Source organism: Jaculus jaculus, chromosome X (genome assembly GCF_020740685.1).
Source record: "Jaculus jaculus isolate mJacJac1 chromosome X, mJacJac1.mat.Y.cur, whole genome shotgun sequence".
NCBI classification, from domain to species: domain Eukaryota; kingdom Metazoa; phylum Chordata; class Mammalia; order Rodentia; family Dipodidae; genus Jaculus; species Jaculus jaculus.
Window position 1 is genome coordinate 103,243,159 of NC_059125.1, and position 20,325 is coordinate 103,263,483.

The 20,325-nt window shown below is 37.6% G+C and overlaps 1 protein-coding gene across 6 annotated transcripts in view; it reads right to left on the minus strand.

Annotated features, from left to right (window-relative positions):
• Positions 1–20,325, minus strand: part of Acsl4 (acyl-CoA synthetase long chain family member 4) — an 85,224-nt gene that overhangs the window by 7,288 nt on the left and 57,611 nt on the right. For all 6 annotated transcript variants that reach the window (XM_045140304.1, XM_045140306.1, XM_045140305.1 and 3 more), the window contains 6 exons: positions 16,580–16,719; positions 15,535–15,707; positions 12,493–12,567; positions 11,070–11,261; positions 8,161–8,275; positions 5,473–5,630 (listed from right to left, as the gene is read on the minus strand). In XM_045140304.1, the coding sequence (XP_044996239.1) occupies positions 5,473–5,630; positions 8,161–8,275; positions 11,070–11,261; positions 12,493–12,567; positions 15,535–15,707; positions 16,580–16,719 (853 nt within the window). The remainder of the gene's footprint in view (positions 1–5,472; positions 5,631–8,160; positions 8,276–11,069; positions 11,262–12,492; positions 12,568–15,534; positions 15,708–16,579; positions 16,720–20,325) is intronic.

The following is a 20,325-nucleotide window of genomic DNA, read 5'->3' on the forward strand; positions in this document are numbered from 1 at the left end:
GAAAAAGCAGAAGAATGTTTGGTAACTGACTTAGAGCTGAAATGGCAAAAAGAACTACCAACCAAGAAGGATGCTAACAGGAAGCAAAATAATCTGGTGCTAGAGGCTGGGGCAATGGCCCCTGAGCAGTATGTGCTTCTGACAGACAGGGAAGAAGGGTGTGACGCTGAAAGCTGGAGGTTAGGTCCCCAAGTCCTTTCTCAGTCTGGTTTGCTCTTCTTGTACCAGGCTGGTCACAGGTTTATTTAAAATATATATTTTTTATTTACTTATTTACGTATTTGAGAGAGAGTGAGATGGGGGGGGGGCAGATAGAGAGAATGAGTGTTCCAGGGCCTCCAGCCACTGCAAAAGGACTCCAGATGCATGCACCACCTTGTGCATCTGGCTTACATGGCTACTGGGGAGTCAAACTTAGGTCCTTAGGCTTCACAGGCAAGCACCTTAATGGCTAAGCCATCTTTATCCAGCCCAGGTTTATGTTTTTGAAATTGAAAACAACAACAAAAAACCTGAACTAGAGAGACTCTGGATATAATGACAAGACAAGAGAGGGAGAGAGTAAGAGTAATGAGAATGCTAGCCAACAGGCAAGAGATTAGTGAGTCTTCATTAGAGAAATAAAGGATCCAACATAAAAATGACACTAACTGGGCTGGAGAGATGGCTTAGCAGTTAAGCGCTTGCCTGTGAAGCCTAAGGACCCCGGTTCGAGGCTCGGTTCCCCAGGTCCCACGTTAGCCAGATGCACAAGGGGGCGCACGCATCTGGACTTCTTTTGCAGAGGCTGGAAGCCCTGGCGCACCCATTCTCTCTCCCCCCCTCTATCTGTCTTTCTCTCTGTGTCTGTCACTCTCAAATAAAATAAATAAAAAAATTTAAAAAAATAAAAAAAAATGACACTAACATCTGAATAACTTTTCAGTGATGTCTACATTGCTTTCCAGAGAGTGTATTTTTAAAAATACGTTTATTTCTTTACTTGAGAGACAGTACATACCAGGGCCTCTTGCTGCTACAAATGAACTTCAAATGCATGTGCCACTTTATGCATCTGTCTTTACAAGGGTACTGGGAAATTGAAACCAGGGCCATTAGGCTTTGTAAGCAAGCACCTTTTTAACTGTTTTACTGCTGAGCCATTGCTCTAGCCCAAGAGAGACTGCATATTTTTAGTAGCTCATTCTTAAATATCAGTTAAATCTGAATGACAGACAAGGATCAACAGATACATGTGGCTATAATCATAATGCAGCAATTCATTGGTTTTTAAATAAATTCCAAGTTAATTTTGAAAACTAATAGAAACATAGTAGGTCTATTATGAAAATGAGCATCCTTATGCATCAGTGACAGGAATATAAGCCACCACAATTTTTTTGCTGGCAAATAGGGAGCGATTTGGCAATGAGGGGCACACCACAAAAAGGAGTACCTTTAAAATCCTCCTTGGAGGAAAATAAGAAATAACACATTGATTTCATCCATAAAGAACAACAGGCTGTTATTAAAAACAAGGCAGTTCAGAATTCAACTTGTCAATTTTAACATTACCATTACATCTGAAATAAATTTATGTGATATTCTGGTAAAAAAAAAATTAAAACCAAATAAAAACAAGGCTAGAAACAAATAAATAAAATCTTAAAATTAATATTCTTAGAGTAGAAAATGGAAAAGTCGAGGAACTATTAGGCTATAAAATTAAAAGACAAAGTGAAATTTAAAACGATAACGTAGACCATGAAAACAGGTGATCTAAAATTTATATAAAATTAATCTCAAATACAAAAAGAAATGAGGGAGTATGGGAAGGAAGCAGGGAGAGAGGGAGAGAGGAGAGAGAGAAAGAAAGAAAGAGAAAGATATCAAGCTACAGTATGGAGAGACTATAAAAAAAATGCAAAGGTAAATACTTCCCAGAACTGACAGAGCTCTCTAGACTAGAAGAGATCATAATGAGTCTATGATAAGTGATTAAAAAAAAAAACCTACATGGGGGCTCATCATTATATCATTATAAACTATCACACCAGAAACAGTTCACTATCTCTGAAATCTCAGATATGAAAGAGTTCATGTACAATGAAATGAGAATATGGATAGAATTGGATTTCTGAGCTAAAAACACTTAAGTTAGGAGACAATGAAAGCAAGCTTACAAACCATCATTGAGAAATGATTTCCAAGCTATGTCACAATGCTGAGGATAAACTAAAGACATATTTAGACATGTAGAAACATCTCAAAAATTTACCTCCTTTACACTTCTCTCAGAAAATTGCAGGAGGATAATACACTACCAAATGAGTGAGTAAAGCAGGGAAAAAATGCACGCAATAGAGGAAACAGGATCCAAAACAGAAGAGACCAAATCAATTCTCAAGATGATAGTAAAGGAGGGTCTGGGGTACAAACAGCCTGAGCATCAGTAGAAGGAATGAAGAGCTCTAAGAAAGGAAATATATGGGCAAGCTCTACTTTCCTATACCTGATAAAATTTTGATATAACTTTATCAGAATTTAGAGAAAGAATGAACAAGTAGAGAAAACTAAGCAGAGAGGGGTTAAAATCAGGGGAAAAGTAAAATATATTGCCCATGATAGGAAACATAACCATGAAACAATATGTAGTTCAGCTATGAATATTTCCAGTTATAACACTGTAACCACACATGTAAGGTACAAAGTTGTAAACTCTGAAAGGGAGTGTGTGTTGGGAGGGCGTATATAAGCTCCATCACTTTCTGTGATACAAGTCGACTGCAAAATCTTAAATGAAAAAGACAAAAATAACAAACAATCATTTTCTGGGATTGGAGAGATGGCTCAGCAGTAAAAGGCATTTGTTGGCAAAACCTGTGTGTCCGGGGTTCAATTCCCAGCCACCCACATAAAGCTTGACAGGCATAAATTTGTAACAACAATAGAACTTGAAATGAATACATACACACATGTAAATAAAATGAATATAAACTTTAAAAAGTATTTTCCTCAGAAAAACAAAGACATGACAAACAGCTAATCTTGAAGGGGCCATTCTTGAGGATGAAGAGCAATACAATATGGAGGGTTGCTGACTAGCACAAAACTCTTGATATAGTTTTAAAACAATATAAATTCATTATTATGCTGATAATGAAAATTAAAATTTTAAGATTATAACTGGCCTACTAGTTGACTTGAGGTACTTTTTCATCTATCTCACTTAAAGGGCAATGTCCAGTTGTTCTGCTAATTTGAAACTGGTGATTGCCCTCTTTCCTGAAGCTGCCTCAGCAGAACTCTGTGCTCTTTTCTTCCAAATGTCTTGCCAAACATGCTTTCCACATTTGCCTCTTCCTCCATCCATCCATTCCTTAAATGTTCATGTTGTCCAGGGTGCCATCCACTACCCTGTGTTCTCATGTGACATTCTTCCCCCAAGGTGAGCCCATCTACCTTCATGGCTTCAATTATTCCTAGGTCTATAGTACAATATGGGCTTCTCTCAGAAGGTTTGACCTAACATACTCAACTGCCTACTGGACATTTTAATGTTAATTATCCAACAGGCATGCCAAACGTGCATGTCCCAGACTGATCTCATCTCCTCAAATAAGCTGTTTTTAACTCCAGTATTTTGTGGCTCACCAGTAGTAATATCTATCTTGTAGTTTGAGCTACAATTCTAAGAATTATCCTAGACTCCCTTTGCCTTACCTGTATTTTCCAAATAACCATCAAAAGTTACAATTTTAAGCCAGGCGTGGTGGTGCACACCTTGAATCCCAACACTCGGGAGGCAGAGGTACGAGGATCACCATGAGTTCGAGGCCACCCTGAGACTACATAATGAATTCCAGGTCAGCCTGAGCTAGAGTGAGACCCTACTTTGAAAAGCAAAAAAAAAAAAAAAAAAAAAAAGTTATCAATTTTGTTTCCTAAATGTTTCCTGATTCCCAGATTCAGGCTGTCTCCATTTCCATTTTCTTTTATTTTTATTTTGTTTATTTTCATTTATTTATTTGAGAGTGACAGTCAGAGAGAAAGAGGCAGAGAGAGAGAGAGAGAGAGAGAGAGAGAGAGAGAGAGAGGGAGGGAGAGGGAGAGAGAATGGGCGTGCCAGGGCCTCCAGCCGCTGCAAACGAATTCCAGACATGTGCGCCCCCTTGTGCATCTGGCTAACATGGGTCCTGGGGAATCAAGCCTTGAACCGGGGTCCTTAGGCTTCGTAGGCAAGCACTCAACCGCTAAGCCATCTCTCCAGCCCCATTTCCATTTTCAAAGTATCTTCTTCAACTCTTAAGTTGGCCTGTTGCCTCAGTCCCTCATACCCAAATACATCTTCACCCAGGTCTCCTGAGCAAATGAAACTAACAAACATGCAAATCTGAGCACATAACTAACCTGATAAAACCTGGCAATGGCTCCACATTGCCTACAGGATTAAGTCCAAATTTTAGAAAATGGAATGCATACATATTTCTACAGTTTCACTTTGTAATACCAGTAACACCAAACACCTGTTGTTCCCTATATATACCTCCTTTTCAGATAGGTTCTCACACTGCTCCTTGGCTTAGAATGCCCTCCTTACAAATCCTTAATAACTTTTAAGAATTAACTTAAGTGACAACTCTACAAGTAAACCTTCCATGACCTTCCAGATTGTTAAGGTACTTTCACATGGGACCTCATGTTCATATCTCCATTGCTTTCTTGTTTGTTTGTTTTTTTGTTGTTGTTGCTGCTTTTTCTTTTTCTGAGGTAGGGTCTCACTGTAGCTCAGGCTGACCTGGAATTCACTATGTAGTCTCAGGGTAGCCTTGAACTCACAGGGATCCTCCTACCTCTGCCTCCTGAGTGCTGGGATTAAAGGTGTGCATCACCACGCCTGGCTTCCATTGCTTTGAAGTCTAATATATTGCCTGGCATATGATACATACTCAGATGCTCTGCAACCAGTTATGAATGTGCTATCTAAAGCAGCTCATTTTACAGAGTTTGCTCTTAGTTGTGACATTATTTATTAAGAATTATCAAAGTCGGGCGTGGTGGCGCACGCCTTTAATCCCAGCACTCGGGAGGCAGAGGTAGAAGGACTGCCATGAGTTCGAGGCCACCCTGAGACTCCATAGTGAATTCCAGGTCAGCCTGGGCCAGAGTGAGACCCTACCTCAAAAAACAAAAAAACAAACAAAAAAAAAAAGAATTATCAGTTTCTCTGTGCAGACCTAGGTGTATGTACATAATATGCCTCTCTAAAGATGGACTGTTAAGCTTAGGCCTCATAACCACATGGCAAGGGTATTGCAACAATCAATAAAAAGTGGGAAAGTTTATTCTACACTATGACATTTAAGGATCCTTTCAACACGGAAATTCATAATTACTGGTAAAAATCTTGCAGTCTAATGCTCAAAGTATTATTAAGTAACTATAGCTTAGTGAATTTTATGGACTTAAACAGCCAATCAAATTTGTACTCACTGGCATTTGCAGCTTCTCGAATTTCTTTCAGTATTTCAGCTTCCATGGCAGGGTTATTGCAGATATCAACCCATGATCCTTCTACTCCCTTCTGCTGGGCCAAAAGGGTCAACCTTTTCTGATTTGGAACCACAAAACTGATCACGTAGGACTGGTCACTAAAAAATTCGATAATAAAATAGAAATTGAAACACTGATCAAAATTTTCATAAATTATTCAATGAAATAGTACAGTAAAAATAATTCCAATTATAAACTTATTTGATAAACTTTCACTAAGGAGTAATAAATACCATAGCACTGACATAAAGGCCGAAAACAGACTATAAAAATGAACCCAAGGCTAGACAGATGGCTTAACAGTTAAGGCACTTGCCTATAAAGCCTAAGGATCCAAGTTTGATTTCCCAGTACCTATGTAAGCCAGATGCAGAAGGTGGCACATGCATCTGGAGTTCATTTGCAGTGACTACAGGACCTGGCATGCCCATCCCCCCCCCCCCGCCTCTTTCTCTTGCTCTCCTTCAAATAAATATTTTTTTAAAATATGAGCCCTTATATCTATGGCTAAATAAGCTTCAACAAGGATGTGAAAACTACTCAATGAAATAGGGCTGTTTCTTCAACTACTAGTACTAGGAAAGACATAGGTCCTCATGAAAATGACACAGGCAGTCATTTATTTCAAAATACATACAAAAATTCACTCAAGTTCAATTCAGTACCTAAACAGTTAAAATGCTAGAACTAGAAGAAAATCCAGTGGAGAAGCTTCATGACAATGGACATGAGGAATTGTCTTAGACAAAACACTGAAAGCACAGGCAACAAAAGTAAACACTGATAAATGGAACTACATTACAAAGTACTACTTCCATGCTCAATATAACACAATAAACCATGAAAAGACTATCTGTGGGATGGTAGAACTATTTACAAATCATATGTATATATGCAACAGAGGGTTAATGTATGGAATATATGCAATAACAGCATAAATAAAGAGTTCAATTAAAGCAAAAAAAGCTGGAATAGATGTCCCCTAGAGATGACGTACATAGTCAGCAATTATATGAAAAAAGTGCTTAACAGCAACAGTAATTAGGGACACAAACAAATCAAAACCAAAATGACATCTCCCTTATAATCATCAGGAAGTGTACTGTTAAAAAAAATAGCAAATGTTGGAGAGGCAGTGGAGAAATTGAAACACTGGTTTACTGCTGGTAAATATAGAAAAAATGGAGGGGAAAGTAAAAATGGTACTACCACTATGGAAAAGAGAATAGCACCTCTTTAAAAACATTAAAAATATACTTGCCAGGCCATCCAGTGATGTGACTTTTGACTATCCAAAAGAACTGAAAGTAGGAACTGGGAAAGATATTTGCATATTCATGTCCATAGAAGTGCTATTCACAATAGCAAAGAGGTAGAAGCAATATAAACATCCATGGACAGGTGAATGGATAACTAAAATGTGAAAGGCACGTGTGTGTGTGTGTGTGTGTGTGTGTGTGTGTGTGTGTGTGTGTGTGTACACAATAGAATATTATCAAGCCTTAAAAGGAAAGAAGTTCTGACACATGCTATCACTTGGATGAACCTCATTATAATTCATTCATAAACAGACATACTGTGACTCTTTTTATATGAAGTGCTTAGAGTCGTCAAATATAGAAACAAAGAATGGTGGCTGCCAAATGCCAAGGGAAGGGGTAAATATAGAATTGTTTAATGGATAGAAAGTTTGAATTCTACAAACTGGAAAAGTTCTAGAGATTGGCTGTCCAATAAAGTAAATACACTTAATACTTACCAAATTCTACACTAAGAAATGGTGAATATGGTAAATTCTTACATTTTTAACCACAATTACAATTTGAAACAAAGGTTAAACTCATATAATATATACAACAAATGGTTCAATCCGTTAGTTGTTTTTTTTTTTTCATTTAAAAATATATTTTTGTTTGAGAGAGAGAGAAGGGAAGAGAAAGAGAATGGGCACACCAGGGCCTCCAGCCACTGCAAGTGAAGTCGATGCATGTGCCACCTTGTGCATCTGGCTATGTGGATAATACAGAATCGAACCTGGGTCCTTAGGCTTTGCAGGCAAGTGCTTTAATCACTAAGCAATCTCTCCAGCCCAATTTCTTAGTCTTTTGACTTAGAAAAACTTGGGTTAAAAATTCACCACACAAACCAGATATGGTCAAGCATGCCTTGAATTAAGCACTAGGAAGCAGAAGTAGGAGGATTGCTATGAGTTTGAGGCCACCCTGAGACTACATAGTGAATTCAAGGCCAGCCTGAGCTAGAGTGAGACCCTACCTTGAAAAACAAAACAAAACAAAAAATTCACCCCACCCCATACTACTTGTATGAACATTTTGGGGAAATTACTCAGTTATTCAGAATGTTAAATGAAAAAACTTGTGGCATAGGTAAGCACTTAGGAAGATACAGTAGGTGTCCAATAAAAAGTTACAAGGTCTGAGTCACTAACAATGATCTTCAAGCTGTTGAATTCAAGAGCTATCATAAATATATACTTTTTCAACTGTAATAAAAGTCCCACAAGGAGCTTAAAGGAGTTTTCCTTATGATCACATGCAATCAAATTCTTTCTTGATTTTCCACTCACTGTAAGTATATCAAACCCAAAACATAATCTTTGAAAGCTACCTTTTGGCAAAAGCACAGATGTTGTCAATAAGTGGGCAATTCTTCAGTGCTGCTTCTACTTTTCCCAGAGACACATATTCTCCTGCTTGTAACTTCACCAGATCTTTCTTACGATCTGTAAGTCATAAAAAGATATTTATTCACAGTTTGCTTCATTGAGGTATGCACAATTCTGAATTTCCTTGAATCTCATTGTCTTAATTAAAAAAAATATTTTATTATTTTTATTTATTTATTCGAGAGAGAGAAAGACACAGGGGGGCAGAGAGAGAATGGGTGTGCCAGGGCCTCCAGCCACTGCAAACTCCAGATGCATGTGCTCCCTTGTGCATCTGGCCAATGTGGTCCCGGGGAGTTGAATCAAGGTCCTTTGGCTTGGCAGGCAAACACCTTAACCACTAAGTTATCTCTCTAGCCCTCATTGTCTTAATTTTTATTTCTAAGTATACTTCCTCTAAAATCTTGTTAAATATAATACTTACCAATGTATAGCAGTGAATAAGAATATGTAAAGTACTAACACAGAATCTCGACATGGTGGGCCCATACCTGTAGTCCAAGTACTTGAGAGGCTGAGGCAGGATTACCATGAGTTTCACGTCAGCTGGGTTTATATACCAACACCTTGTCTCCCAAAGGAAAAGTACCTAAAGTAGTACTGGCTAAAGATTATATACCCTGTACTTGAAACTACTACATCTTATTATAAGCCTACAAATCACAATGAAGGTAATGGAAGGGATAGGACTTAGGAGCATTACATGAGAATGGGAGCTCTGCCTATACAAACTGTATGATTTCAGCAGGACAGTACCCCCCTCTCACCCAAACTTTTACCAAGGATAATGGTGCCTAATTCATGCAGGCACATCACACAGTATCTTCCATATAAGTTATATTCAACAAATGTTAATTATCATTTTCCATCTTTCATATTACCTGTTTTAAGTGACAGTGCTATAAGAAAGTACTGGCATAGGAGGGCTCAGCTTACTTCAAAACGTTTGTGTGAGTACTGATTTGCCTAGGAGACCATCCCTCAGAACAGCTTTCTATTTTAGTGAAATTAAGAATCAAGGAAGAGAGCTGGGTATGGTGGCACACACCTTTAATCCCAGCACTTGGGAGGCAGAGGGAGGAGGATGACCATGAGTTGGAGACCACTCTGAGACTACAGAGTGAATTCCAGGTCAGCCTGAGCTGCAGTGAAACCCTACTCGAAAAACCAAAAAGAAAAATAAAAGAATCAAGGAAGAGCCAGTCATGATGGTGCACGACTGTAATCTCAGCACCTGAGGGGCTGATACAGGAGGCTTGTGAGTTAAAGGCCAACCTGAGAGACACAGTAAGTTTGAAGCTAGCCTGGGTTGCTTACTGAGAATATGGCTTCCATACGTGCGCGCGCGCACACACACACAGACACACACACACACACACACTCTCCCTCTTTCTCTCTCTCTCTCTCTCTCAATGAAATCTGCAAAGGACCAGATAGTGATATAGGCTTGAAGAGATAATACATAGATATACAGATATACAGATGATAGATAGATGATAGATGATAGATGATAGACAGATGATAGAATGAGAATGAATTATGAATGAGAATATCAAGGAAATATGGATTACCACTAGCAGGGCATGGTAGCACATGCTTTTAAACCCAGCACTTGGGAGGCAAAGGTAGGAGGATCACCATGAGTTGGAGTCCACCCTGAGACTACAGAGTAAATTCTAGGTCAGCCTGGGCTAGAGTGACACCCTACCTCAAAAAACAAAAAACAGGGGCTGGAGAGATGGCTTAGTGGTTAAGTGCTTGCTTGTGAAGCCTAAGGATCTCTGTTTGAGGCTCACTTCCCCAGGAACCTCATAAGCCAGATGCACAAGGTAGCCCTTGCATCTGGAGTTCGTTTGCAGTGGCTGGAGGCCCTGGTGCACCCATTCTCTCTCTCTCTCTCTCTCTCTCTCTGCCTATTTCTCTCTATTCTCAAATAAATAAAAATAAACATAAATTTAAAACAACAAAAAAGTTTACTACTTATAAATCTAGTCATGTTTCTTTAGTATTTTTCCAGCAGAACAAAGTCACAGGTGAGGAATATATTTTTCCAAGAAAACTTTAACTATATTTTATCTGATATTAGAAAGTCCAGCAGTAGATTAAACAAGTTACTAGAGCTATGACTAAATGAACTACCTGGTTAGAGGAGGAAGGACTGAGACTCTGGAAGAGTGGTCCTTATCAGTTAATTGGGTTTTAACTTTTGCCTGTTTAAAGTGAAAAGAATATTTCCTTTGGAATCACTTTTGGAGTTGCTTTCTGATTATGTATCTAATTCTATAAGTTCAGTACGGTTATATCAAAGCAACAAACATTGTCAGAAAAACAGACTGGTTTTGAAGATTGATAGGATATAATTGTTTAAGTTTCTGGGGCAGTTAGAGACATAGAAATAGCCATCAGGAAAAAAACAAACATGAATGCATGTTCATTACTGGGTGGGGAAGCAAATTATAGGGAAGGCCTAAAATAGTACATATTACAGTAAATAGTTAAGCAGAACCACATGAAATTGGCCAATAAAGACCTCTTCTGAACTACATGTTTTCAGTAAGCAATCTGTTATTTTGCTGTCCATTCTCCCCACCTCAAATGCTGCTGCTACTAAGATACAGGCTCCTGTGTGAACATTTCCATTTATTAACTCATCAAATCTGAACCACCACCCTGTGAGATTGATGTCATCTCTAGTTCACAGTTGGAAAAGTTCAACCATAAGTAAAATGACTTGCCCAAAGTTGGAACCAGTGGAGCCATCACTCCTATTGATGACTTGATCAACATTATCTTTTACATTTGTTGAAATGAGAAAGATTAAAGGAAACCACAGAAAAGTAGATGCACTGACCTATGATCTGTAAACATCCATCAGGATGGAATTCTCCAATATCACCAGTACAAAACCACCTTTGCCCATTTTCATCCACAGAATAATCCTCTGCTGTTTTCTCTTCATTTTTAAAATATCCCATGGAGATATTCTGTCCACCAATTACAATTTCACCTCTGGGGTTTGGCTTATCATGAACCGTATAACCACCTAGAAATCATAAAAAAAAAATGAGTTTTCATTCTAAAGGAAAATTGGTCTTCATTAATTCTTAAAGCTCCTTTGTTATTCTTTCTCTTCTGATCAAATTTCTTATCATGCTTATGGGAGAGTATCAGTTTACATTTAGTTAGTTTTACATGAGGACAGTGATAGATTTCAGGAACACAAGAGCAGGCTACAATAATCACCAATGACAATTAGCCATCTCAAACTTACCTATGACATGAAACTTAACACCCAGGACATAACTAAAGCTTAGGGTTCAAAGAGCTCAAAGCAACACTTAGAGTTATGATAAGTAAATTAATTACCAACATGTTATCAATGCATTTCAGATTTACTTCTGTAAGGATGTTTTAATCAAAAAGAACAGAGTAAGTATATGTGAAAGACAACACCATTAAGTGAGAGAGAAAGGGAAGCTATGGGACAGGGAGGGATAATTTATGAATTCTGCCTGTGGTCAGCCAGTTATTTTCTAGTAGTTACTGCCAATTCTTTCTGACATAGCTAGGTTATGAAGCAGTTGTTTATTTAATAATCCACTTACTAAAATCAATTTATGCTTAGGATCATTTACTGTGTTCATCATAATAAGACTGATAAACTTTGGTCTCCACTTCATTTATAGAATGGATTATCACCAATGTCTGTGAAGCACAGATTTATAGTGAGTGACTTGCCTTTAGAAGAACTGTACTGTAGAAATTCTACTACACACGTAGCTAGACAAAAGAGTCTCAACAAAGAGCAGCTTTGTTAGGTTCAAGAGCTAAAATTGTGGCATGTATATGTGCATAATCAGTCTCCCCTCTAAAAATATGGGGTTCTTCTTTCAGCCCCAACAGCCTCTCTAGCAAAGTTGAACTTCAAAGGTTCCTCATCTCTTCCAAAACCCAGGGAAAGCCCCACTCAGAATATTTTTCCACTTCACTATTATTCCTAAAGAATAATGGCTATAATCCAGGCTTTCTCCCCTGAGTTAAAAGAAAGCACAGGGAATAAGCACTAGCAAAGAATTCCTTGCTACCTTGGAAGAACAAAACTTTTAAGAGAAATGAAAGTCTTAACTTTGTAATACATGATAATATATTTCACAACTTTAAAAAAATCTAAATAAAAGATCAGCAGCTTAGAAACAAATCCAGGATGAAACAAGTCTTGGTGCTTGCATCTGCAGTATATCCAGAGCCACTAGAACCTGTCCTGAAATGCTTACCTTCCTGCCAGTCTTTCAGCTTAATTTCACAGCAGATAAGAGGAGCTCCAACTCTTCCAGTAGTATAGTCAGTAACTACAGAAGAAAAAGCAATAAAACATTAGCACACTACATTTCAAATGTTGGAATTGAAACCATGAATATTGCATTTAGTATCTGAGTCTGAAAGATGGTCAAATTAGAGGCCATACTGAGGAGTGTAATGTGTCATAATTTTTCAATGTTTTGACTCCATTTCTTTTGTGAAATTTTGCTCTTCAGATTTGTATTTTAGAAAAGTATATGTACAAATTTCTGCTAGAGAAGGAAGACTAGCTTTACCATTACCTACCTAGGATTCTGATAAAATAGAATTCAATGAGAATTCCAGCTGTATTACTTTGTATCTTGGACAAGTCACTAAACTTTTCTAAGCCTCCATTTCTTCATATATTAAATGAAAATAGTAACAGAACCTACTTCATATAGATATATGCTATAAAGATTTGATGAGATGGCATATGGACAGTACTTAATATTTCTTGCCCCCAAAATGTTCAATAAATGTCAGCCATTGTTATCAAACATCACAATGATGATATTATCCCTTTGTGATTTACATGTTCATACCAAACTAATTATGTGCCTAGCACTATATTAAACATTGTGTGTGGGGGGAAACACAATAAAGGACAGTAAAATTTTACTTTCAGTGACATTATCATATCAACACACTACCTGGGAGAAACGCATACAAAACAACATGGAAAACAGTCAGACATTCAATTGAATGGCACAAATGATAAGCATGTTTAGAAGAGAGGTTTGAGTAGTGGAGCTGGAACAAAGGGGTCAGTCTTACAGATGGCCTAAAAAAGCTATTGTAAACAATGACGTTAGCTTTTGTGATCAAACTTCAATTTAAAAATAACAAGTTATGTTAGCCACAGATAGCCATGACATTAATCATAGGATCTTGAGCCATCTCAAAAAAAAAAAAAGACAAAGAGTTAGATACAAGCTGTGTCTGGGAAGCTCTATCCCCTGATGTTCAAAATATCCCTTTTTTTTTTTTTTGGTTAAATGTCCTTGAGGCCACCAATAGGTTGTTCCCATGAAGACACGGGGCAAGTTCTCACACATGTGCACTAACATTGAGTCTGCAACCCCCAAAGAACCCAAATTCATTTTAATATCATTTGTACTTTGGTTTGTATTCCTTTTTTTATTTTTTTGAGTTTTTCTAAAGGAAAAATATCCTAAAAGGGAAATCCAGTTCACAATGATATGGGAAGAAAACAAAGGGTCACCTTATGTCATGAAAATGTCACCTACCTCATAAAGTCCTAAAACCTTTAAAATCCATCATGCAGAGCTCCCTGGAATGTTCTGCCTAACATACACTTCTGATTTCTCTTTCTTGCTTTGCTTTGATAAATCAACTTTTGCTTAAACTGTCTCCTCGCTGAATTATTTGCTTTAAGAAGAACTGAATGATCTCTATAATGAGCCCACTAATATGTTAGAACAATACATAACACAGCAGCTGGGAAAAAAACTTGATAAAAGAGTTTGGTACTAGAGAATGGCTATGGCAAGTTAAAAAAAAAATGAGCATTCCAAGACAAAGAAAGGAAGAACAGTGGAGAAAAGGTGTAAGGAGGGGAGGGCAGAAGAGAGAAGAAAGCAGAGGAGAGAGGAGAGGAGGAAAGAGACCAAACAATCTCACTGGGAGGAGAGATATAAGTGGTTTGCCCAGAGGAAAAAAAGACAGAAGACAGATATATAATATGTGGAAAATAATAATGGATAGGTGCAAGAGTGTCACATTAAAGACATTTTGAACGGTATGTAAAGATGTGTTTAGATTGGATACACCATGTGTCAAAAAGTGGGCAGGGCAGATATGTCTAATAGAAGATAAGGATGGATAAGATACAGCACAGGCAGACCCAGCTAGGAAAAGCTGTTGTTGCAAATGAGCAGTTGATGACAACTTTAGTGCAAATACACACACACACACACACACACACACACACACATCTGATGAGGCAATAGTGAGATAGTCTGAAATAAGGGTATTGATTTTGAAAATGTAGAAATTAAAATGACACTGAGAACAAAATTCCGTGACGTTTCTCAACCTGGCATGTTTTTGTCAGGGGATATGTGGCAATGTTTGGCAATAAATGTTATTGTCCCAGCTAAGGTGAGCAAGTTACTACTAGTGTTCAACTGCTAAACATCCTTCAATGCACAAGGAAACACTCAACAACAAAGGATTATGTGGTTCACAATGTGAACAGTGTCAAGGTTGGGATATCTTGCCTTAAAAGTAAGTATCTGAAGATAAGAAAAAGTACAAAAGAAATCAAGATAGGAATGAGTATTTGAGAAGGGTACAAAAATGATACTCACAGAATGTTATAATCCAAAGAAGCATTTAGAGTTGCAAATTAAAAACAAAAAAAACCAACAACATAAAGTTCTATATGATAATCTAAAGTAAGCCTTCATAAAATTGGGCTGGAGAGATGGCTTAGTAGCTAAGGTATTTGCCTGCAAAGCCAAAGGATCTCAGTTCAATTCCCCAGGATCCATGTAAGCCAGATGCACAAGGTGGTACATGCATCTGGAGTTCATTTGCAGAGGCTGGAGGCCCTGGCGCACCCATTCTCTCTCTCTGTCTCTCTCTAAATCTCTCTCATGTCTGCCTCTTTCCTTCTCATTCTCTCAAATAAATAAATAAAAATTTTAAAAAAGCCAGGTATTGTGGCCCACACCTTTAATCCCAACACTCAGGAGGCAGAGGTAGGAGGATCACCATGAACTTGAGGCCACCCTGAGATTAAAGAGTGAATTCCAGGTCAGCCTGAGTTAGAGTGAGACCCTACCTTGAAAACTAAAATAATTAATAATAAAATTAAAAATAAAAAATAACACTGACTATGTAGATTTACAATGAATCTGGGGGTACTTTAGAAGTTATTATAAAATAATCCTAGTTTGCAAAGGTAAAGCAAATGGTTTCATTAGTAGTGTTAATACATCATCAATGTTTACCTTCAGTAACTGTCCCAGCACCACATGATTCTGTCAGTCCATAGCCTTGGCCAATGGGGCAGCAGAAGCAGACATTCATGAATCGGTGTGTCTGAGGGGAGAGTGGAGCCCCACCAGACAGCATCATACGGACATTCCCTCCCAGCAGAGCCTTCACCTTTTTAAACAGCAACCTTGACAAAATGGAAAAGAAGTGTTTTTAATATATGCATAAATTATTTTGGGTTCCAGGCTAAATTATAAACTCAGGGGAAAAAAATCTCTCTACTTTGGTTGACATATACATTTCAGAATCAGGGAGGTAAGGAGAGATTAATAAAATGACAGCAAGTAGCGCCTTGAAAATATGTCAGAAAAATGCTTAGCCCAACCCCAAAACTCAGATATGCAGTATGAGGACATGTTCTGCTAACTGGGGGAAAAAAAAAGATGCCAAGGGGAAACAATGGAAAGGTTTGTTTGGAACATTTAGTCAACTGTCTTTTGTCCCTTCTAATGAAAACTATGCCTCACCTCTGTCCCCCAGCATTTTATTTATAATAACTTATATTTATATTCATTAGCTTATTTTATGAACAAAATAAATAAGAAACCTTTATGCCAAATAATTTTGAAGATCACTTTTCTATTCATAACTGACACTTTAAACTCAAATGTCTTAATTCAAAAGTCCATTTTTTTTTCTTCAGGAGATCCAATTTCACAAATATTCACCTCATTATAAAAATGTGTTAAATTTGTCTTTTGCCTATTGTATAAACAATAGGACTTAGACAAAAGTATCTATTCAGTCTTATAATATTAAGGATATTATCTAAACTAAATTAACTTGCCACTTACTTAATCATTTTCAGATTTAAAAGCACACAAAAAATTTATGAGCATAGTGGCACATGCCCATAGTGCCAGCTACTTGGGAAGCCAAGGCAGGAGGATTACTTGTGCCCAGTAATTTGAGGATAGGCAGGACAACATAACAAGACCTGATATAATACAACACAATACAAAACAGGTTTAAATTGCAGGACCCATAAAATGTACTCACAGATTGCAAAGAGGTGCATCATATCCCTTTTTGATCTGTTCCAATTTGTAATCATACCCTATTTTGAATAGAGTTTTCTGAATATAATTCATCTCTTGAACTTTACTCATAACATTCTTATAAATTCTATCCATAATTTCCTAAAAGGTAAGCAAAATATTCAATAATTGGAAAAGAGTTATACCAACATGAAAATAGTCTTTAATTGATGACATCTTTTTTTCTTATAATATTTTAGGTAGGTGTATAGGATAATGGACATACTTATTTTCTTCATTATAGTATTAACTTTTCCAACATTACTTGTTCACTATTTTAAGAAAAACAAAGATAATACATACATGTTACACATATGCATATATATTAAAATAGCATTGTATCCTTAAACATCTGTAATGATTTCTCAATCTAAAATAAAATAAAATTTTAATTATAGAAACTGAGGATGAGTATAGGAGTTACTTTAGGTCTGTATACTAAACTCTTCTACAATTTAGGAAATACTAACTAGAGCTAGAGAAATGGCTCAACAGTTAAGGCACTTGCCTACAAAGCCTGATGGCCTAGGATAGATTCCCCAGTACCCACATATAGTCAGATGCACAAAGTGGTGCACATGTCTGCAGTTTGTTTGCAGTGGCTAGAGGCCGTGGCATGCCCATTCTCTCTCTCTCTCTCTTTCTGTGTGTGTGTGTGTGTGTGTTTCTACTTGCAAATAAATGAATAAGAGTGAAAAATATGAAAAAGAAATGCTAGCTATAGTACAGAGAATGCATGTAGTGCTCACACAGAATTTTAAGAAAAAAATAATTTCAAATAACTTTATTTATTTTCAGATAGTACCAAAAGATCCAATAATGTTGAATCTAATCTTGATACTTCAGTAATAAACTATGACACTGTGACTCTTAGAACATGGCAGATGGTATCATGATTTTTTAAACATTTTAGTAACAACCTCTCTCTATATAGATATACAATATATTATGATCATGATCCCCTTCCGAAACCCTCCTTTGTCTCCCCTGCCCCTCCACTGAATCCCTTCTTTCCAGCTAGACTCTGTTCTGTTTTGATGTCATTATTTTTTCCAACCTATTATAGAGTTATTGTATAGGTAGTGTCAGACACTGTGATTGTAAATTTTTTTAGAAGTAGGGTCTCACTTTAGCCCAGGCTGGCCTACAATTCATAATGGTCCAACCTCAGCCTCCTGAGTGCTGGGGTTATAGGCATGATCCATGATACCTGGCTTAGTGTTAGAATTTTTTAAAATTTAACATCCTTGCAATTTAGGCATTAATGTTCCATTTTCATTGGAGGAAAGACAGGGGAAAAAAGGAATAAATTTTTTACTGATAGCTACTGGACAAATTAGAGGTAGGACAAGGGATACATTGGGATATATTGACCCACAGGCTCATATGTACCATGCAAAACATAAACAGCCCAATCAATAATGGTAGTTTCTTAAAATTAGCACAAATTATGACATAAATTACAACTGCTTATAATCCCTACTTCTAAATAATGAAGTATCAATCACCAGTATTAATGAAGGTGTGCTATAAAGTGATTAAGTTTATAGATGGCTTTCAATATTAGAATGCAACCCATTTGCAATCAAGGTATGCAGAACTATCCCTTACAAAAGCAACAACCATATTCAATAAAACACAATTGACTCTCTAAAACATTCATCAAGATTTGTGACTGAGATATACCAATATTACCATAGAGGAACTTCAATATCTTATAGCTTCTCCCTTTCTTAAGAGGCTCTACACAGATAAGTAAATGCAAGGAAGTGAGACAGCTGTGTGAGAATCACTTCCACTTCTTCCTTTCCTCAGGCATGGAAAGGCATCAGTGAGAACACAACACAACACAGTTGTAACAAGCTGCCAGAATTTATAGTTAATCAAATTACTCTATCTTAAGTTAGCATTCTACAATGTCAATTTAGTTAATGTTAACAACAAGTAGGGACTTATTTTGAATCCTTACATTGTGGCTATTAGTAGTACTAAACTTCTTTTGCCTCCTAGAAAAGTAACAAAGGCAGAAAATAAGAACCTATCAAAACAATTCCCAATAAAGAAACTCTTTCTTGTAAAAAGAGACTATTTAGCCAGGCGTGGTGGTGCACGCCTTTAATGCCAGCACTTGGGAGGCAGAGGTAGGAGGATCACCATGAGTTCAAGGCCACCCTGAAACTACATAATGAATTCCAAGTCAGCCTGGGCCAGAGTGAGACCCTACCTCAAAAAATTTTAAAAAAGTGCTGGAGAGATGGCTTAGCGGTTAAGCGCTTGCCTGTGAAGCCTAAGGACCCCGGTTCGAGGCTCGGTTCCCCAGGTCCCACGTTAGCCAGATGCACAAGGGGGCGCACGTGTCTGGAGTTCGTTTGCAGAGGCTGGAAGCCCTGGCGCGCCCATTCTCTCTCTCCCTCTATCTGTCTTTCTTTCTGTGTCTGTCGCTCTCAAATAAATAAATAAATAAAATTAAAAAAAATAAAAGAGACTATTTGAAGAACACAAGGAGCTCAGGAGGCAGAAGTAGGAGGATTGCTGTGAGTTTGAAGCCAGCCTGGGAATACAGAATGAATTCCAGGTCAGCCTAGGTTAGAATGAGTCCCTATTTCACAAAAATCAAACCATAACCCCCTCAAAAATAGATTTAAGGAAAGCAACAAGGTTTAGTGAGACACCAATGAATTAAAACTCAGAACATTATTTACTCTCTGGGCTTGAAGAAGAAAGAGGAAATTAGGACTGGAATGTGAATAAGGGCTATAGCAATATGAAAAAGATCTGGTTCAAGCCAATAGGAGAGACTTCTGAACTCTACACAATGTGGGGATGAAACACAGAGAACACATACACCTCTCCAAGCTTCCTAGCCTCTAATATTTAAAGAATGCCTCCAACTACCTGAATCCAAATGTGATGATTCATCTCTTTAACTTGATTACATTGAGGGATACCTGGGAGATTATTCTAGGTGTAACTGTGACAGCATTTCCAGAGGTCATTTGGTCATGAGGGCTTCAAACTAAGCAATAGTTTAATTCATTATTTAATTCAAAATTTGAGTACATCATTGGGAGTTAGTGGAACTATGAATGGTGGGACCTGGTTAGAAAAGTATGTGTATCCTTGGGAGCTATATCTTCCCTGGTTGCCTTCCTGACTGCCATGAGGTAAACAGTTTCCTTGTGCCATGATGTTCTGCCTTGCCACAGGCCCAGAAACACTGAACCAGCTGCCCACAGACTAAAATCTCAGAAACTGGGAGCCAAAATAAAATCTTCATCTTTTGAATTATTTCTCTCAGGCATTACGCCAGTGAAGCAAGTCTGACTAACACACAAGGTAAGAAGTCTTATTGAGCCATCAATGGAAGTCAGCCTCCTAAGATACATATAGGACAGGAAAGAATGGACAATTTGACCATAAATGGCCTATATGCTACCTCTGCTTGGTCCTTCAGACCTAAAAGCAAAATTATTTCCTGGTCACGTTGGCCCTTTCCCTTCCCTGTGTTTTCTGATACAGTTTATTAGTCCCATACTTTGGGTAATAAAGTGAGTTTGTTGTTCCCATAAAAAGCATAAATCTCCTGTCAGATTGGCCACCATCATGAAAACAAATGATCATAAATGTTGGCGGGGATGTGGAAAAAAAGGAACCCTTCTACACTGCTGGTGGGAATGCAATCTGGTCCAGCCATTGTGGAAAACAGTG